Raw genomic sequence first — 19,576 nt, 5'->3', positions numbered from 1 at the left:
TCATATACATTCTGACATCCTTCACAACTCTCACCCCCACTTCTGATAAGGGTTCAGTGTGTGCCCACTTCACAATGTCAGGTTGGCCAGCTGGTTCTCAGACCCTCATCTTGGCGTTATTGCCAACCGGCATTGGCGTTCACCAGAATACTTGGAACACAACGTTCTTTGTAAATACATTATCAGCACCTGTTATAAGCCAGACGTTTCATATAGTTAGTGTTATAACCACGCAGATAATAAGATCAAGTGAGTGATGCTGAAATATTGATGGAAATAAACCTAAGTCCTAGGTCCCTAAGAGGGCACTTGCTATGAACGGGAATTTCTGAGCATAGGTTTTCTTTTTTAAAAAATCTTCATTCGAGGATATTTTTTCCATTGATAAATATTTATTCCACTGATATCAAAGTTATCCTGCAACTCTACTTCCATGTCTTTTTATTTGTACAATAATTTTTGTTCTGATATTGAATCAGTATAATCTTTTAAAGGTGTATTAAAATGGCAATTACATTCAACACTACCTATAGACAAAGCTCAATTCATGTGATAGCAGTCTGAACAGCTATGACCCAAGTTTGCGCACTTGGCACCCAGCTCTTGATAGTAACTTCCTGGAAGACAGTTATAAGACCCCATTGATTCTAAGACACCCTCCAACTTAGAGATGCTAAAATGTGAAAAGACCATGCATTTAAGGAGCAACGAATTGCACTGACTTGAAAACATGCCCAGGGACCAGCCTACCATTTGTTGAAGTAGTGCCTCCATCACTAAAGACTAAATTGGTTGAGCCACACCTCTTTGTGGTTTCTCGATGTGCACTAGTGTGTATCCTAAAACCATAATGTACATTTGGTGACCACAGTCATTTTACCAAAGCGGTTTGCCAGGAGGGAGGCCTCAACACTGAGCATCCAAACTCCTGAACTCTGTTTCCCAAGTCGGTGGTTGTATGTTTATGTGTGGAGGCATCACAGACATACTTGCTCTTGCTTGCTTCCATCTCTAACCTGCCTGTACCACTTAGGCTTATTTAGTTTTTAAAAATTAGTTTAATGGATGATTTTGTGTATTTCTTACCGGATTTACTTCTTGACGGTCCTCATTTAGTAAAGCATATCTTTTCATGTACACACAGGAAGTGAAGATTGAAATCATGTAACTTATCCTCAAGTCGGTTTCATTTTTTATCGCACTGAGCATGCTCTTTTCAGGCATCCCTGTATTGCAGAGTGTGCCCCACAAATTGAGATGTGGGAAACCTGCCAGAAGAAATCAAACTGTCAGTCTCTTTATCTCCCAGGCTGAAGATTGATAGATACAGCTGTTTTGGCAACCTTCGACCTGAATTGAGCAGATTTCAAACTTTTCTCTCAGTAGTCTACCTAGATTTAATCTCTGAAGACTTTTATTTCATTGCTGATCATTAAGATGGATAGATTTGAGTTTTACCCTTTCCTTTATTTCTCCAATCACTTACTGGTAAAAGAAACACTGAGTAGGGCCCTAGCAGGTTTGGCTCAGTGGTTAGGGCACTGGTCTGTGGCCTGAAGGGTCCCTGCTTCGATTTTGGCCAAGGGGGCTCGATCCCTCACTCCGGTCAGGGAGCATGCAAGAAGCAACCAATCGATGTGTCTCTCTCACATCGATGTTTCTCTCTCACTCTCTCTCTCCCTTCCACTCCCTCTGGAAAGCAATGGGAAAAATATCCTCAGGTGGGGATTGAAAAAAAAGAAACACTGAGTAGGAAGTTGTGACAGAGCATAAAACAAAAGCCAGCAAACTGGATAGACCTGAGAAGTCTTCGAGAGGCACGTAAAGGAGACAGTGCTGGCTTTGGTTTTTGGCAGCCAAGGTCACCAGAGCCTGCAGAGGACACCTTCAGCTCAGAGCTGGCTGTGCTGGTCCTTTGTGCGTTCTCTTGGGGTGAAAGGGTTCCTGATTCCTCTTTCTGTTCTCACTCCTCTTGCTACCTCTGGAGGGTTGCTTTGCCCTAGCCTTCTGGGTGCAGCCTTATGTCTGGTTAGATGATGAAATGTGACCACGTTTAAAGTACCAGGTACATTGTTCAGTAAAATTTTGAAAACTCTTCCTATTAGCATTTCATGATAATCTAACCTATTAGGGACTCTCTCTAACATTTTTGATGAGGCTGACACAATTAGCTAGCACTTGTTTTATTGTTCTATTAAGAAAAAAAAAATTTAAGTGTATATCTATTTGGTGGAGGGAAAGAAGGGCATACTTTCAGAGGGAAATTCTTATACAAGTAAGTTTTATTTCTTAAAAACTAAATCAGTGCCTTAACACATATATTTCTTCCTTTTTGGAGGTAAAAAAAAAAGTCTCCTAGGAAGTTGCTGTTTACAAAAAATAAGTGGCATAGACCTTCCTTTCAAACTTTTAGAAACCAGACTTACTAAATCTCACTTACTGTGTCAAAGGACAAGACTATTTGGAAGCATTTTAAATATTATGATAGTAGGGTACTTGAATTTCTTTTAAATTGGGTTTTGAGAAATGATAAAGATATTTTATATCATGATAATGTGGTCGTTGTAAAATTGTAAATATTTGTCAAAACTCATTGAATTGTACTCTTCAAATCGGTGAATTTTATTATATGTAAATTATACTTCAGTAACACAGACAAAAAGTATTTGGAGATTTAGAAAAAGAAGCGCTGGGATCCCAAGGAAGGGATATCTATGAACAAACTATGACATCAAGGTCATAAATGGGAAGAGAAATTATTTTAATCAGAAGCCAAATGTAATGAAACTAGTAAGAAAAATGATTTAGAGTTCATGATATTTTACCTGCTTATTATACTTCCCAGTGCATTTGAGTTCTTTCCACAGTGACATTACACCCATTTCTATTTGTGGAGGTGGAGTAGGATGGGGGTGATGGGGGGTGGGGGTGGGGGGCGCCTCGGAAAAGTGGAAGGCAAGAAGAAGGGAATCAGTGAGGGTGCCCAGTGGGGAGAATTATTTCTTTTAATTCTACCCCTATCAATTCACTTATTATAATTTTGTGCATATAATAAACATTTAATACATTGTGAAAGAATCATGTGTCAAAATTGTAATATAGAAGCAAAAATGAGAAAAGAAACAGTAAAGTCAGAATTGCTGTAATCACATAATTTCTGGCTCTTTAAAATTGGGACCACATGTTTAAAATAACTACAGCACAAAACCATAGTTTACCTAAATCAATTGCTTATTTTAACTGTATAAATAGTCTTGAAAATGATGGCAGAAGTCATGCTGTTTGAGAGGTTACTATTGATTATTTCTACTCTTAAAATGATTGGATTGATTTTGCCATGCTTTGGCAGTTAATGGGACACTCATTTACCTTGATTTTTAAATACTAATTTAGTAATATGTAATGTTTTTATTTGGGCTCACTAAGTAGGTTTTTTTAGACCTTAACTAAGCAGGTTATTACTTTTTCCGTACTGTTTTTCTGGATAAAGTTTTTGTTTTGTTTTGTTTTGAACCCATTTTAAAATAAAATGTCTACAAAGCATACCCATTATAAAAATAGAAGGAAAAACATTCATTCATGAGCCTGTTACTCAGTGATAACCACGTTTATTGTTTTAGTTTTGTTCCTTCCAGTCTTTCTTCTCTGCCCAGCTGGTTTTGTTTCTTTTACTTCTTTGTGATCAGTCTCTCTGTAAAAGTCTATGTCCACTTCTTGGTTGTTGTTGCTTACTTTTATGACTTGCATTTTTACATGTTAGTTCCTTTTCACAAATATATTTCTAATGGTAGCATTCAGTTTAAAATATACTATACTTCCTTTATCTTACCACTTTCTTATGCTTTACTATACATAATTAATCAGAAAATACATTTCTTTTGATGGAAGAAAATTTTTATTTGCTTCAACTTTTTGCTAAAACTTTTTACTAAAGTTTTAAAGTGTCAGATAAACCACCAAATTTTATAACAATTAAGATACCTAAGGTGAAACTTCCAAATTTTAAATAATCCCAGATATAATTTTAAAAGAGGTACTCTTTAGATTTTTAATGATTAAATGATTTACATGCATTGTGATGGCAGATTTAGAAAGTCTTATATGTAGCACACCTTCTGTCTTCTTGGTCTGTCTTGATTATTTCCTATATCTTCAAATAGCCATAAAAGACTACTTGTTTGGATCATGCATCTTTGTGATAATTTAGTGGTGGGCTCTGAGTTTCTTAAGATGAGGCCCTTGATTTTCCATTTTTGCACATCTTGTGGGTTTCCTACCCCTCAGTCTCCCCCTGTTGCTAATGCAAAGCCACTTCCTCTTTAAAGTATGCCTCACTTCCTGCCCTTCACTTCCCTGGCTCTGGTTGGCAGGTCTTATTTATTTAAAACCATAACAACTGAGGTGTACACACACACACACACACACACACACACACACACACACACACACACACACACTTCTTTCTAGCCTGGGGTAACTGAATGAGACAAGATTTTTCATTTCTTTCCCTCCTACAGGAAGCTCCCTCAGTCTGGAGATATTTTTGAGTATGTGTGGTTTAATTTTTTTTTTTTTTTTTTTGGTTATTGTTTAGTGTTTGTTTTATTTGTTTGTTTACCTGGAGATTATTAAAGAGCCTGTGACTCATAGAAGGCATTGTGCCTTCAGATGTATTTGCACTCATTGCCTAGGATGTTGACAGAATTCCGCCTCCCCCGGGGAGTTACTGTGCAGCTGCTTTTTATTCTCACCTGTTGCCATTTCCCAAAAGTAGACAAGTCTAAAGCACCACGGAGCCCCTTCCTGGAAAACAGCAAAACAGATGGCAAGGCAGTTCGCTTCTTTTCTTCTTAGGAGTCTCTGGAATCTTTAAAAAAAGAAAATATTTCCAGCATAAATTTTGGTCTGTTTTGTTTTTCTTAAAGTAGCAAATTTCTAATATTCAGACTGTTCCAACTCATTTCTTTCCCCTTTCTTGCTAAATGGGATTAAATCAACCGAGTATCTTTGTGCCACATAAGCATGGTCCTAATCTAAATTTTCAACTCACGGCTTTCTTTGTAGATGTGTCGTTGTAATAGTCATTTGCTCCCAGTGAAATAGTAAATTTCAGATCAAATTTGGAGAAAAGAGATTTAACGCTCCTTCTCCAAGGTCCTCTCCTGGAGCCTCAGGCTGCTGGGAGCTGGTCACCCTGCTTCATCGACAGGTCAGGAGAGTCCAGTTTGTTCCAAATACCTAAATGCTTGATTTTTTTTTTTTGTAATTTGTCTCATACTAAATCATTACATAGCTAAACATATTGCTTTAGGACAAACCTTTTTGACAGATTATTATCTGTTTGAAGTCTTTCTGGTTGTCTAAGGAAGGGAAACTAAAAAACAGAGCAGTTTTGAAATAGAGTTTTCTAGAGAATTATAGAGGGACTTACAAGTTTAAATGGAAGGAGAGGGAGAGAGACTGAGCAAGAGCGAGAGGAGGAGGGGATGTTGTAGGCAAGGAGTGGCGTTTTCATACACACCCAGCTCTCTCATTCATACGTTCACTCATTCAATAAGAATATTTATTTTTGTTCTATTACTATAAAGCATTTATATTTTGTTATATTAAATGGAAGAAACAACTTTCAGTCTTATCTCAGAAATTAAATATTTTACTTCTTTTATGAAAAAACCTCTCATTTTAAAGCTTTGGCCAAATTATATACAATTTATTTGGTTTTCTTAACATCAATTATTCAAAGGGGATAAAGAAGAATTAATGAGCTATTTTACATTTCTGCACATAACTAAATTATCTTCCATCTGCTGCAGTAATAAAATAAGAGTCGAATTTTGGAGTTAGCCAAACATTATCATACGCTTTACAATGAAATAAAGTGAAGTTTAAAATGTAAGCTCAAGTTAAGCTCCCAGCCCAGGCTATTTTTTAGCTTTACTGGTATATAATTTATTTACCTTGTTGCAGCTTTCTTCTTCCCCTCATGACTATCTTTTTATTCCCCAATTCTGGTATCTCTACAAAGCAGACCCAATGGGCCTGCTGGTGTGGCTCAGTGGTTGAGCACCCACCCATGAACCAGGACGTCACGGTTCGATTCCTGGTCAGGGCACATGCCCAGGTTTCGGTCTCAAACCCTAGTCAGGGCCAGTGCAGGAGGCAACCAACCAACGATTCTCTCTCATCTTTGATGTTTCTCTCTCTCCCTCTCCCTTCCTCTCTGTGAAATCAATAAAGGCATACCTTTTTTTAAAAAGCAAAGCAGACCCAATGGTATCTATACTATTCCAGATCAGTTTTCTTGATGAGAAGAGCCCTCAGAAGCCATTAATAGACATAATTTTTAAGCTCATGATGTTTCTGCTTCTGCAAATAGCAACCTTTCTTTTAATGTTTGTGTCTTTTATGGAGAGCTTCTGAGTACTCTGAAAGAATCTCATTGTATTCTCTGAAGGAAAGTGGATGAGCAGATGGCTTCCACATCCACAAAATGGGGATGTTCATGGATCTCTGGAACTGTACTGAAATTTTAGAATTCCCTGGGGTGGTTATATAATATGTTCCTTGAAACAGCAGCAAACTCAGGAATGGACCTGAATGCAGGCCATTTGTCAAAAAGCCATTTTTAATCCTACTGAGATCTTTCCTTTCTCTAGTTCATAAAGTTAACAACTTTGACATGGACAAAGCCTTCACTATGCAAAATTTTTTCTTTCTACCTCCCTCTCTCTTTCTCTGTTTTACTTCTGTTTTTCAGATTACCTTGATGGTATAGTTACATGTTAGTAGTTTTCTATTACATCCCAGATTTCCAAGTTCCTTCACCAGATTTCCAATATGTTATACCCCATCCAATAGAGTTGAGATCATCCAGCCTTCAAGCTACCCATTATCAGATTCATACTTTATATTGCTTTATTTCTTCTCATTACCACAGAACAAAGGAAAACTGGTAAAGTGCCCTCCTTGACACCCAGAAGTTTTAAAACTAGACTGTCTAACCATACATCAGAGACCTTTGAATTGGGTGCTGTAGGGGAGAAAAATAAAACTTTCCTCTACCCTCTTAAATTCAGTGGCTGGGACCTGTGATTTAAACTGATAACAGGTAAAATAACAAGAGAAAATGAACATTTACTTATGCATACAATACACATATGTATGGGAGTGATGAGAATCTCAGAGGAGTGGTTAAGAATTTGGGGCATATATACCATCTTAAGAAAGGGCGATACATTTGTGGAGAAATGACAAGACAAAGGACAAGGGATTTGGGCTTCTAGAGGCAGTAAATGGTGGAAAGGTAAATATGTGGGGGGAACTAATGGAAGTTAAGGATTATTTGAGTAAGATTGGCTTGTGCAGACCCATTTGGGTGCCCACTTTTTGTCTCCATCAATAATGGTGGCTTTCACTCTCCTAGTATGGGAGAAGGGAGGCGACACTTTCACGAAGGGAAATGTATATCCTGCAGCGGGGGGAGGGCAGAGAGCTCTTTCTCCATTTGCCACTTCCTAATTGCCTTCAGCTCAAAATAATCCTTATGTGAAAATGGCATATTTTGGGGTTGAATTTTCTGATCTCCTTCAGTACTTTCAATAATAGTGAGCACGTATGTTAGTTCATAATGAAAGAAAACACAGACATATACAAAACCCTTGTTATTAGTGGTCTGTAATTCAACATATCTCATCTCCTTAGCTCATATAAAGTAAGATAAAGAGAAGAAACCAGAGAAACGTAGTTAAAAATACTTCAAATATCATGTGCGTGACTGGGCTGGCCCAGAGCAGTATTTTTAACCTTAATTTGTTGCAAAACAGATTCTTAATCAGTAGATAAGAAAATCTACTTAGTGCATTTCCCAGGGAGCCTTACATTGGCAAAGACTGCAGCTTTAATCGAGATGGTGATGCCACTTAATTGGGACACATGAGTGAGATTAAGGGGTACTCGGAGAAGGTCGGCTCCTTTCGCTTGTGCCCAGAGCTTTGCTGGATCTCTGCCTTCTTGCTGGCAACTTCTGCCAGTTGGGATGACCCTGAGCCAAGTGCTTTCATAAATCATGCCATGGAATGCCTTAAATACAGAGTCCTTGTCTGTGCGGACAAAGCAGTGGCATGCGGATTCTACTGATGAGTTGAGAACACATTGCATCGAAGCACTAGACATTAGCTTTGCTTTTAACTTGTCATTGATCCAGTAGTTTAATATGCATTAAATAAGTTGATAATTGTGTTGGGACTCAATTATGTACTTCAATGGATTGTATCTGCATATAAAAAGAAGTGCTTGGATTCCTCCATAAAAATCAATGTGGTATTCTTAGAGAGAAAAAACCCCTGCTAAAAACATTGACACTTTTTAAAATTTTTATAAGTGTCTCATTACTAACCAGTTTTATGACCAGTGGCCAATTAATTTCTTGATCTGAAAATAGGATGGAAATAAGCATTACAGTCTCATCCAGCTCTAGAAGCCTGTAATCATTGGTCTTTTCATCAACGTATGGAAGTTGGAACAGAATTGGCATTGGCATGTCTGTGCTACCAGCCGGATGAACTGAAGCTGCTTTCCCAGGGGTGCTGTGGAAGGGTCTCCCAGTGACCTACAGTTCTACTTCCTCGGTGGGTGTAATGACCAGTGTAGAGTCACTGAATCTCCCTTGTGAGGCTTCGACTCCAAGCAGAGCTAATCGTAAGAGGTTCCAGCACACTTATTAAGTGCCACATGAACTCACTTTATAGAAGAGCAGTTTCCATAGGAAAAAAGGGGTGATTTTAAAGAACTTGGGACTCTTTAAGGAGTTAGTGCTATTGATGGTTTTGGTCTCTCCTCTCTCTCTCTCTGGCATTGCACAGCTTTTGGATAATTTTTCACTGATGTATGTTACTCAGGTATTTTTAAATTTAGTGATTAACCCATCCACTGACTGGCAATCCTTAGATTGTCAAAAAAAAGCAAATTTTGACTTTGTGATGAGCTGTATTTTGGACTGTGCAAGGTCAGACTTTCTTACTGGAGATGTTTGGGTTGTTATCAAGAAAACTGTATTTAGAGGACACAGTGCCTGACCAAATCAAGTGGACAGGAGTCAGAATTGTTGGGCAGTTCTTACATTCTTGTGAGGATAAGTTAGAGCCTGTTAAGATAATTCTCACTAATGAGTACCTTATCTGCCTTGTAAATAGTTTCAAAAAGTCAGCTGGCCTGCAGATATGTTGAATAGCTTATGATCTTTTTCTAGGACTCCCCCTACCCCCACCCCCAAGCCTAGCAATGCCACCTTTCATTTTCCTAGCCAAGTCCACTTTTTCTTATTGTTACCTGTATCCCCAGACTAACACAACACAAGCATATCTGGGCCCCAAACACAGTTCTCTAGGAATGCTTTTTTTTTTTTTTTTTTTTTACATGAATTAATATATTAATTTAAATATAGTTTTATTGATTTAGAGAGAGAGGAAAGGAGAGGAAGAGAGAAAAATCGATTGGTTGCCTCCTGTACCACCCCAACTGGGGATCAAACCTGCAATCTGGGTTTGTGCCCTGACTAGGAATTTTTTTTTTTTTAATATATCTTTATTGATTTCAGAGAGAGGAAAGGAGAGGGAGAGAGAGAGATAGAAATATCAATGATGAGAGTCATTGATCGAGCCCACAACCTGGGCATGTGCCCGGACTAGGAATCGAATCGTGATCTCCTAGATCTTAGGTCAGTGCTCAACTGCTGAGCCACGCCTGGCCAGGCCTGATCAGGAATTGAACCAGCGACCTTTCATTGCATGGGACAGCAGTCAACTAATTGAGCCACACTGGCCAGGGCAATGGTATATATTTTTGAGAGGGAAGTAGAAACTTAATAGAAAGTATTTCAGACACATATACTTCTGTGTGGAGAGAAGAGAAGTGGAAAGTGGAATGAAGAAAAAGAAAGGCTATAGTTAGGAAAATAAAATAAATCTGGAGGAGACACCAGAACCTATTGGTCTGGAAGGAGAACCACTTAGTAAAATTCTTAGGCTTCTTTCCTGGTTTATTTTAAGTCTGGCCTGATTTCTTTTAATGTGCCTGTTGTATTCATTTGCATGGTTGCAATCTCAAAGCAAAGAATCTTTTCAGGGTTTTGGAATGAGAGCCTCTGATAAAACATGTGCAGAAAGAATTTAATAACTATAATTAGACTCAAGAAGAGCAAAGGGAATCTCATTATTTCGGTTTCTGAATTTTAGTTATCTATTTTCATCAAAACTCTGAAAGGTTGTCCAATGGGCAAAAATATTATTATTCCTCCTGAATTCAGAGTTCTCAGGATGCTTTCGGAAAACGTAGCTGTGTCCGATTGATTTAATTTTCTGTTTCACAGTCCTCTGGTTTCTGTAAAGAAAAAGGTAGCCAATCTTCAGCTTCCTTGGGGGACATTAGACAGCTTCGAGAAGTGGAAAAATAAACACGATTTATTCTCATCAGCTGTGTCACAAGAAAATTGGACGCATGCTGTGAAGTAATGGCAAAATAATCTTGAAAATTTCCAAGCAATTTTTCCAAATGAAATGGGAGAAAGTTTAATGTTAGCTTCCATCTAATTATGGCTAAAGAAAGATCTGTGCACAAAAGTGCAGACACATCTATTTTTCCAACAATACTATAGGTTTCTTCCCCTAAAAAAGAGGAGATGGAACTTAAGGTCTTTCGGTTCTAGAAAGCTGTTCTCTAGAACAGCTGAACCATAGCAAAGTTTTTATTTTTTTCATAGAATAAGATAAAGGGAACTGTAACTTATAAAATAGCAGTGTGTTTTCCTTTTTAAATGTTACCTCCCGTTTCTCTTACTTATACAAACCTCTGAAGCTACTGTTCTAAATATGTTGTGGAGGATGGGAACCTTAATTTATTTCAGTGGCTGTGATCCCGTGTAGAAAAGTGTTTTAGCTTCTGCCACATCTTCTGGAGCTCGTGTAGTATCTGTAAGTGTATGTGGATTCATTGAATGCCCTTAACAGGTTAAGCTTTGTGACCAAATTAAAGATACTGGGCAGCTTTTAGAACAGGGATTGGGAAAAACTGAGGATCTCTAACCATCCAAGGGCAAGGACACTGCAAGCCTGACTCTGAGTTTTGGATCTCTAGGAGGGTGAGCTTTGGAAACCAGGAAACAGTTCTATTGTTTGTTCCTAAACGTGTCTGCTTTCTATCCAGATGCTTTCTGCATCTGGAGAGGGTCTTGGAATGACTTTGATACATTTAATATAAGCTTTGGGATCATAAGTGTTTTTGTGTTTCTCTTCTGTGGATTAATATCTGCAGTAAATCACAGAGAATGTAAGTTGGTTTATATGTCTCTTATTTTTAGCTCAAAGTGGAGTTTCTGTTGGGTAGAATGCAGGGACTTGCTGGCATTGAGGCTGCCCGGGAAGAATTTTTGACTTTGCCTAGTAGAGTCTGTTCAAAAGCCAGTCATTCAAGCACCAATAATAAATGTGCTTTAAAAAAATACCATTTAGTTCAATTATGAATAATTCAATTTACCCCCATTCTCTAAGGCATTTACTAGAGGAAAAAGAGAGTCCTTGGGCATTATTCTGTGTAATTAGATTTTTGCACCTTTGTGTTGTGAATTGGGATTTCTGGTTTCCCCATCCTATGGTGCAAAGTGATGGTGCTTAGAAACCTGAGACTAAAGCTGATGTTATAATTCATCGAGACTTTTAAACTTTTATGATCTGAGAAACTCTAGGGAAGATAAAATAGTGGGTAGTATACTCTATTTTATAAACATTAAAAATATTTTAGAGCCACTTCTCTTGTTCCCCCAAATTAATCTTCATCTGAAACCTCAACAGATCTTAAGAAACTCTTCCGAAGACCTAGTTGATCCTGTCTCCTATGTGGATCGCCTTCGTTCCCAGGAAACAGCCACTTTGTTAAAATAAACCTACTTTTTAAAATTATTTTTTTCTTCCATAATAGCAATAAAAATGTAATATCTGAAATATGTTAATTTATTTTGATAATGTCGTAGAAAAAGCCAATGACAAAATGTTACATAAATAAAACTGAATACAAAATATAATCATCTCAACTATTTCAAAATAATTGTAAAAAATATTAGAAGGAAATTTAGCAAAAATAGTGTTTGGATTTTTTATATCTTTCCATACATGTGAGCTGCTTTTCTAAAGTGAAACAGGGAAGAATCTGTGTATCTCAGAGAAGATTCTATAATATATCATATAGTTGCATTGACACTGGGAGTAATGGGGGGACTAGAATAATCCACTGTAAACAGACCTGTCAAGGAAAAAAACTAATGCTAAAGACTAGATTTGAGTTAAGCTACTAGAAAGCTGGAAGGTTAACAAAGAACTTTCTAGAATGAGAAAATAGACAAATATTTTAGGTTCTTCAGACTTCATGGAAGTTTTACCTAGACCCTTATATAATTCCCATGTTTACAGGCCTGCCAAGAAATGCAAACAAAGAAAGGCTTTTGTTGTAAATAATTTCCCACATATAATTTCATGGACAAAATTCATTTAAAAACTTAAAAGCAATTAATCAGTAGGGGTCTGTTTTGTTTTTTTTCAAAAACAAATGAGTCGAGCTTCAAGAGTGTACATTTGTAATGATAAGTAGTCAAGCTGAGAAGTGTGCCTTTCTCCTTTCTTTGGGGTATTGACGTGGCTTCCATCATTATGATGCTTTGTACTTTTACTCTTAAATATTTACGCAGCCATTCTCTTGTTCAGCCAACAAATATTTGCTGAGTACATAAGCCCGGTATACTTTTGGAGGAAAGATAAGCTATATTTAAACAGCTGTAGCAAAAGTGGTACACAGTTTTGGGAGAATGCAAAAGAAGGTGAGGCTCTTTTCATCTGGGGAGATCCAAAAAAGCTTCTTGGGTTGGGATTGCCATCTGGACTCGAAGGGTCTGCAAGTTGCTGGCAGGGCATTTCGGGGGAGAGGGAAGCATGAAGGCATGGACACATACAGGGGATATGAGGTATAGTTTGAGCAGGAGAGGTAGGAAAGAAGGGCTGTGGGGCCAGATCACAGGGCTTTTGGTGCTAGGCTATCTGGTTACCACTCTGGGGAGTAGCATTGGGGAACTGTTGATGGTTTTACAAAGGTAGTGACATGGTCTTGAAGCAGTGTGACAAATAAAACTTGTCAGAGCAGGACACAGGGGATTGGGCCTCTACGACTTGAAGTTTTGTCTCTCATGGCTTTCTAGAGTTCCATGGGAGCATTAATGGCAAGATCTGGTTCTGAAGGACAGTTCCCCACTCTAACTCTGGGCCTTGGCAACTCGTGTCAGCTTTCCCTGAAATGGGACCATGGTGGCCAGCTTGGATTCAGCCTCTCCTGATTTGCCCCATCAGCCCTGGACTCACTCGGTTCGCTTCCCAGAACCTGCCTCGGCCACACAGACCACGCCGTGGCTTGTTTCCCATAATCCTCCGGGATCTGTGACAATGGCAATGGCACTCCCCCCTCCCACTCTGGTTTTCGCTCTTGTCTTTTAGAGCTGAAAGCCAGTAAGTTTTTTGACCCTGCTGTGATGCTGACATAGGGCAGATAAAGAGGCTTTTACAGTGTTGTTAAAAAGATGATAAGACTTGGTTAAAGGTGTGGGGAGATGGGAGAAACAGAGGATGGATTCAAGAAACCTCGTGCAAATGGAAGTGACAAGATCTGATGACTGAACGTGGGCGTGAGGGAGAAGGAATCGAAGAACAGCGCTGAGTTCTTGAACCTCTTTGACTTCAAGTGGTTTTGAAAGGGCCAGGAGATACTTTTCTTACTTTTACAAAGTTGAACTGAAACTAAATGTTGTGGACAGAGCTGTTGAAGGGGCTTTTTTTTAGCTTTAGTGATGATTACTCTGAAGGGTGTTATGAGCAACCTGATGAAGTAATTGTACCAACACAATGCCCAGCACAGGCTGCAATAATTGAGTAGAATTAGAAGAAATATAGGGTGTCCCCCGAAAATGTATACACACACTTTGAATAATTATAAAGGCAATGTTTATTAAAATACATATCATTTTCAGAATTGAGCTATCAGCTGTTGCAGTGTGTATATATTTTTGGGGACACCCTGTATGTACCAAAAATATGGATATAACAAAATGTGGAAGAAGCCCTTCTGTTGGTTCTAGCCTTTATATTATTGAGTGACTTCTTTTTAGTGGAAGACCTGGCACTGTGTTTTACAAACAATTTAGGAAAGGGGATATGATACTAAGTTGGAGAGTGGGGTGGGGAATGAAGGCAATTCAATACCCAAGAATCTTGAAAACTGCGAACAAGCTGGTTTCAGCTGAAGTTTTTTTATGTGGTGCCTGTGTGCTGATTAACTTTATTTGAATGCTTTCACGGTGGCATATTCAATAATAGTAAGAATGGTCATACTTTATTGAGCAACTGAAGTGTTAGGCACTGCTCTAGGAACTCTTTTACCTGCAGACCATCTCATTTAATCCAGACAAAATCCTGTGAAAATGGGTGTCTTACTATTCTCACTTTATAGGCGAGAAAACTGAGGCTCAGAGAGAGAAGCTCAGTGTAACACAACCACTAACTCATGCTTTTGCTTTGGCTCATTAATGCTAAAGTTTTATTTAGTTGGTTTCAGTTCAGGGATGCACTGAGGGCCTTGCTCTGATGTGCTAATAAGTGCTCTTGAAACATCTGTGAAAATGTAAGTTATGTTTTTTTCAAGCTTATAATGGGTGGGACCGCTGTTCTGTATGCAGCTGGACAGGATGGTCCCAGTTAAAGAGTTACAGTAGATGGCCTGCTTTTGGCTTCTTCTTGATTTCTTAGTTCAGCTTAAGGACATTCCCTTGGTAGCTGGCTTGGGTGTTCCATCATTACCATTGCCATCAGTTTAATTACTATGGATTATTGAACACTTTCTATGTGCCAGCTACAGTGCTGAGTGCTTTACTGCATTATTTCATGTAATTACAATAACGTTATGAGATTGCTCCTCTTGTCTTCTTTTATAAAAGAGGAAGCCTCATGAGATGGAACTCAAACCCATGTCTGTCTGACTCCGGAGTCCATTGTCCTAACCACATTGGCATTTTGCCCCAGCACCAAGCTTTTCTCAAAGTGTCAAGATCCCTACAGTGGACTTTCCTTTATTTGGTTTAGATAGGCTTAATCTAAAATCTAGATACATTTATGGAATTGCTTTAGGTTCTCTTTCCCCTAGAACTTGTGATATTGTTAGCTGCTTTATTCACATTTTGAACCAGTCATTTGGTTCATTACCCAAGGAAGCTCTGATCCCTTTTTTTTTTTGGTAAGTGCTGCCTTGTGGATGATGTGTTGATGGTACCATATACAATATTCAAATCAGAGAAGCATTTGAGGGAGGCTTGGTGATGTGGCAGGAAATCAGCTTTCAAGGCTTTGTAGAGCTCACCATAAAACGACACTCATCTCCTTTCATTTAAATCCAAGTTCTTGCAAGAGTGCAAAAATTAGCATCAGAAATTAACAGGCTGCTCTTCTGCTAGACAACATAGTGGTTACTTGGCTCTAAAGGGCAAATTTTGTTAATCATTTATATGTTTCAGTGAGGTGAAACTCATTCTCATTGTGGGAATTCTCAAAGATGTCCCACTCCTATGTAAGAAAATTATAGACAAGGGTATTGAATTTTATTTCTTATGCACTATATAAAAGCTAATGAAAATAATAACCAATTAGACAGTTATAGAGCCTGAGTGTATTAAAGTGTTATGCAAATATTGATTAATAGTAATACCATAAACTCACAGAGCAAGCAAAGGCATGCCTGGTTCAAATTATAGGAGCTTTCATTTGCATTTCCGCAGAACCTATTATTAGTGGGTCTCAAAGCACCTTACAAGTAATAATTATTAAAGCCCATAAATACGGCCAGGAAATGTCATTTTATTGAGGGCATGAGCGTCCCCTTTACCTCATACATATCCTGAGACCTAAATGCCTGAGCTAAAGTAGCCTCCTCCATATAAAGAGAATATTTCTACGCTGTGGGTGTTTGGGGCTGTGATTCTCTAGGTTAGAAGTTGACAGCTGTGGATTCAAGGTTCTTGTACTGAGTATCTCAATCTATGTGGTTAGAACTCTTTACTTATTGTTAAAATTTTACATGTGCAGTAACTCAAATTTTGCCAGTATGTTATATTTTAATATTTCTCTGTTGACTGTAATATCAAATTTGAAAAACAAAAATTATGCCAGGTTCGCATGAAAGTATTTAAAAATATTTTGGAATGTTGTATCAGGTTTATTTTTTCTCAAGCTAATATCTTATTCCAAGGACGAACAGCTTTTAGGCACAGTTAGGGGGACCTGTATTTGTTTCCATATGCTGTGGCAAGTCTTCGAAAGGTTGTGAAGATTTCTGATCTGCTTTAGAATACTCCTTTGCCCTTTCTCCCTGGTTTCTCTTTTTTCCCCTTCCTTTGCAACGACCGTACTCTATAAAGCTAAGCACAGGCTGGAAAAGCTCGAGAATAGTCCCAGTGCCTGACTCTCCCTCTCCCTCTCTCTAGAGTCCTCAAGCTGCCCCCACGGCTTGGTTCTCAGCCTTATTTTCTTCTGGTGCGGAGACACCATATTGCAGTTGTTGGTCACTATTGTCAGGCAGCTGTACCTCCATGGTTATTTTTCGGTGTGATATAGATACCAAGAGCAGTGTGGACTAGTGGGCACCTTCCTTTCGAGTTAGGGGCACTGGAACCCGGAGAGACTGAGTGACTTGACTGAGGTCGTACAGCTGGTTTCTGTTCTCAGTAGAATTGGGACCAGAACTCAGGTCTCTAGACTCACAAAGCTTTTCTCTCTACCTCATGGTAATTATATGATGCTTTGAATCACACACACGCACAAATTTAAACCAGAAACATAGGACCAGAACTAGAAGAAATCATTTGTTGATGTTTTATCCAGGGCAGTGGATCAGCAAGACAAGGAGTGGAGCCCCAGGGATCTAAAGACAGATGGAGTGATGAGTGTGCAGGACTGAGATGGTGGACCCTGGGATTATTGCTGTGCAGGAGTTGAATGATGGAGGTAGAAGGGAATGAAGAGCCAGTTGAAGTGAGAACAGGGTGAGATAGGATGGTAGTCATGGAGGATTAGACATGGCCATGGAAATGGGTTGTTGGTGTAAAATGAAGAAAATTTCTGGGAAACAGTGGTGTTTGGGAGACAGGAGGAGTGTTTATGCATGATGTAGATATGTGTCTATTCTGTGAGAGATGCTGCATCTCTAAATTTTAATTTTCATGTTTTTCCAGGGAAAACTGAGGCTGCTATCAAAAACTTCAGTCCCTTCTACAGTCGCCAGTACTCTGTGGCTTTCTGCAACCATGTGCGCAGTGAAGTAGAACAGCAAAGAGATTTTACATCACAGTTTTTGAAGACCAAGGTAACCCATGGCCATTTGGCTTATCTATTTCTCCCACTGAGTAATGCTTTATAATTCATAAAACATCTGAAAGAAACATTCATTTAAATGGCAGTTAAAAAAAAAAAAGTGTTCTCAAATCATTTCATGTTCAGAAATATCTATTTACCTGGAAGTTAGAACGTAAGATTTTAAAAAATATTTTTAAAATATGTTTTTATTGACTTCAGAGAGAGAGGAAGGGAGAGGGAGAGAGAGATAGAAACATCAATGGTGAGAGTCATTGATCGGCTGCCTCCTGCATGCCTCCTACTGGGGATTGAACCTGAAACCCAGGCATGTGCCCTGACCAGGAATCGAACTGTGATATCCTGGATCTCAGGTGGATGCTCAACTGCTGAGCCAACCCAGCTAGGCAATCAGGTATTTATTTTAAGTGTTATGGGAAGTTATTGGAAGGCATTGAATAGAGAGTGACATAATTTTAAGTGATTTTTCTGGCCTTTGTATAGTGAAAAGACTATGGAGAGGGAAAAGAGGGGAAATGAGAGATGGGTGAAGAGGACACTGTAGCAGGCCAGCAGAAGGATGATGGCAGATGGCACTAGGGTGGTGATGGTGGCAGTTATGAGGAAACACCCAAGCCAAGATGTATTTGAGGTAGAGCTGACAGAACTTGCTGATGGGTTGGGTGAGAGATAACAGAAGACGAGAGAAATCAGTGTTGACTTCTTGGTTTCTAGCATAAGCAAGTAAGTGGATAGAGTTGCCTTTTGGATAGAAGAGTCAGAAGTGGATGGGAAACATGAGTTCACTTTTGGCATCTTAAGTTTAAGATATTTATTTGACATACACTCATGGAAATATTGAGGAGGTAGTTGAATGCTCTGGTCTACAGTTCGGTGGAGAGGTTGAAGCTAAGAGAATAGAAAATTGGGATTTCTTAGCTTATAACTGGTAGCAAAGCTGTGGGACATGAATATAGAGAAAAGGTTTCGGGACGAACCCCTGACCCTTTCGACGGTTGGAGATCAGAAAAAAAAGGATCTTGCAAGAAGGACAGAGAAGAAATAGCCTGTGGAGTAAGAGAAAGGTCAGGAAAGTGAAATGTTCCACAAGGCAAATAAAAAAGAGGCTTCAAGAAGTTGGAAGTATGAAATGGGTCAAATACTGCTGAGAAGTTGGGCAGGGTGACCAATAGATTTAGCAGCATGGGTGTGTAGGGATAACTGATTCTTATCTCCATAAAGCAGTGATTCTCAAAATTTAGGGAGCTTGTTAAAATGCAAATTCTGGCCCACATTCCTAGAGATTCTGATATGGTAAGTCTAGGGTGAGGCCACATTTTAAACAAGTGTATCAATTGATGTAAGTGGCTCAAGTTTAAGAAATGCTGCCCATAAGAACTATAAAGAGTTCAGCTTACATATGGTTTCAGTCTCATTTAGCGAGGAGAGTGAAGTCTTCTCTTGCCTGTTAAGATAGCAGATTGCCTCATTATTTGTGAGGACAGAATATTAAGCCCTGGGATTTGGAAGGGAATTTATTTCATTCCTGAAAAAGATGAGCACATCTATCCTCTCTGTGTGGTTCCTATGAATTTTGCTTGAAAGTGGAGGAATGAGTTTCTAAAGGCATTATGATTTTTTTAATAAAGGGAAAATGGATGTAAATTCATGTAAAAGACAGAAGGCTCATTCCCATATCTTGAGATAAAACAGAAATTGCAGTGTGAGGCAGGATGGGAATGATTCCTTACACAATTAGCCCAGTGGGAGATGTAACCGGAAATCTTACAGAGACTCCCCACAGCACATGTGCCACCAGAGTTAATGAGAAATCCTCAGACTTTTAAGTAGAAGACACAAAAGTGAGCTGTGCTGGTTTGCCTGCTGTTCTTTACTCAGAGAGCCAATGTGGTCTCCTTGAGAACAGGTATGGGCTCAGGGTTTACAGCCTGGGCCCCCCGGGGCTTTGGGGCCTGGGAAAACATTGAGCCTGACTTTTGAGGCTGCCTAAAGGTGTGATAAATAGGGGAACAACCTGTTAATTCTCCTGTTTTTCAGGATTTAACCCCGAGGCATGTTTCTGGCCTTGGGATAGATGTCTACAACTTAACTGCTTCACTTCCTCTCTTCCACAGAGTTTATTAAGGATT

At 38.9% G+C, this 19,576-nt stretch overlaps 1 protein-coding gene across 1 annotated transcript in view; it reads left to right on the top strand.

The window, feature by feature from the left end:
• NIBAN1 (niban apoptosis regulator 1) overlaps positions 1–19,576 on the top strand; it is a 108,639-nt gene that overhangs the window by 24,284 nt on the left and 64,779 nt on the right. Inside the window, exon 2 of the mRNA XM_016224669.2 lies at positions 17,309–17,439. Within this exon, the coding sequence (XP_016080155.2) occupies positions 17,309–17,439 (131 nt within the window). The remainder of the gene's footprint in view (positions 1–17,308; positions 17,440–19,576) is intronic.

The sequence above is a fragment of the Miniopterus natalensis genome, chromosome 19, assembly GCF_054644295.1.
Source record: "Miniopterus natalensis isolate mMinNat1 chromosome 19, mMinNat1.hap1, whole genome shotgun sequence".
Lineage (NCBI taxonomy): Eukaryota > Metazoa > Chordata > Mammalia > Chiroptera > Miniopteridae > Miniopterus > Miniopterus natalensis.
Note: the sequence above shows the minus strand (reverse complement) of the source record. Positions and strands in the feature narration are given on the sequence as shown.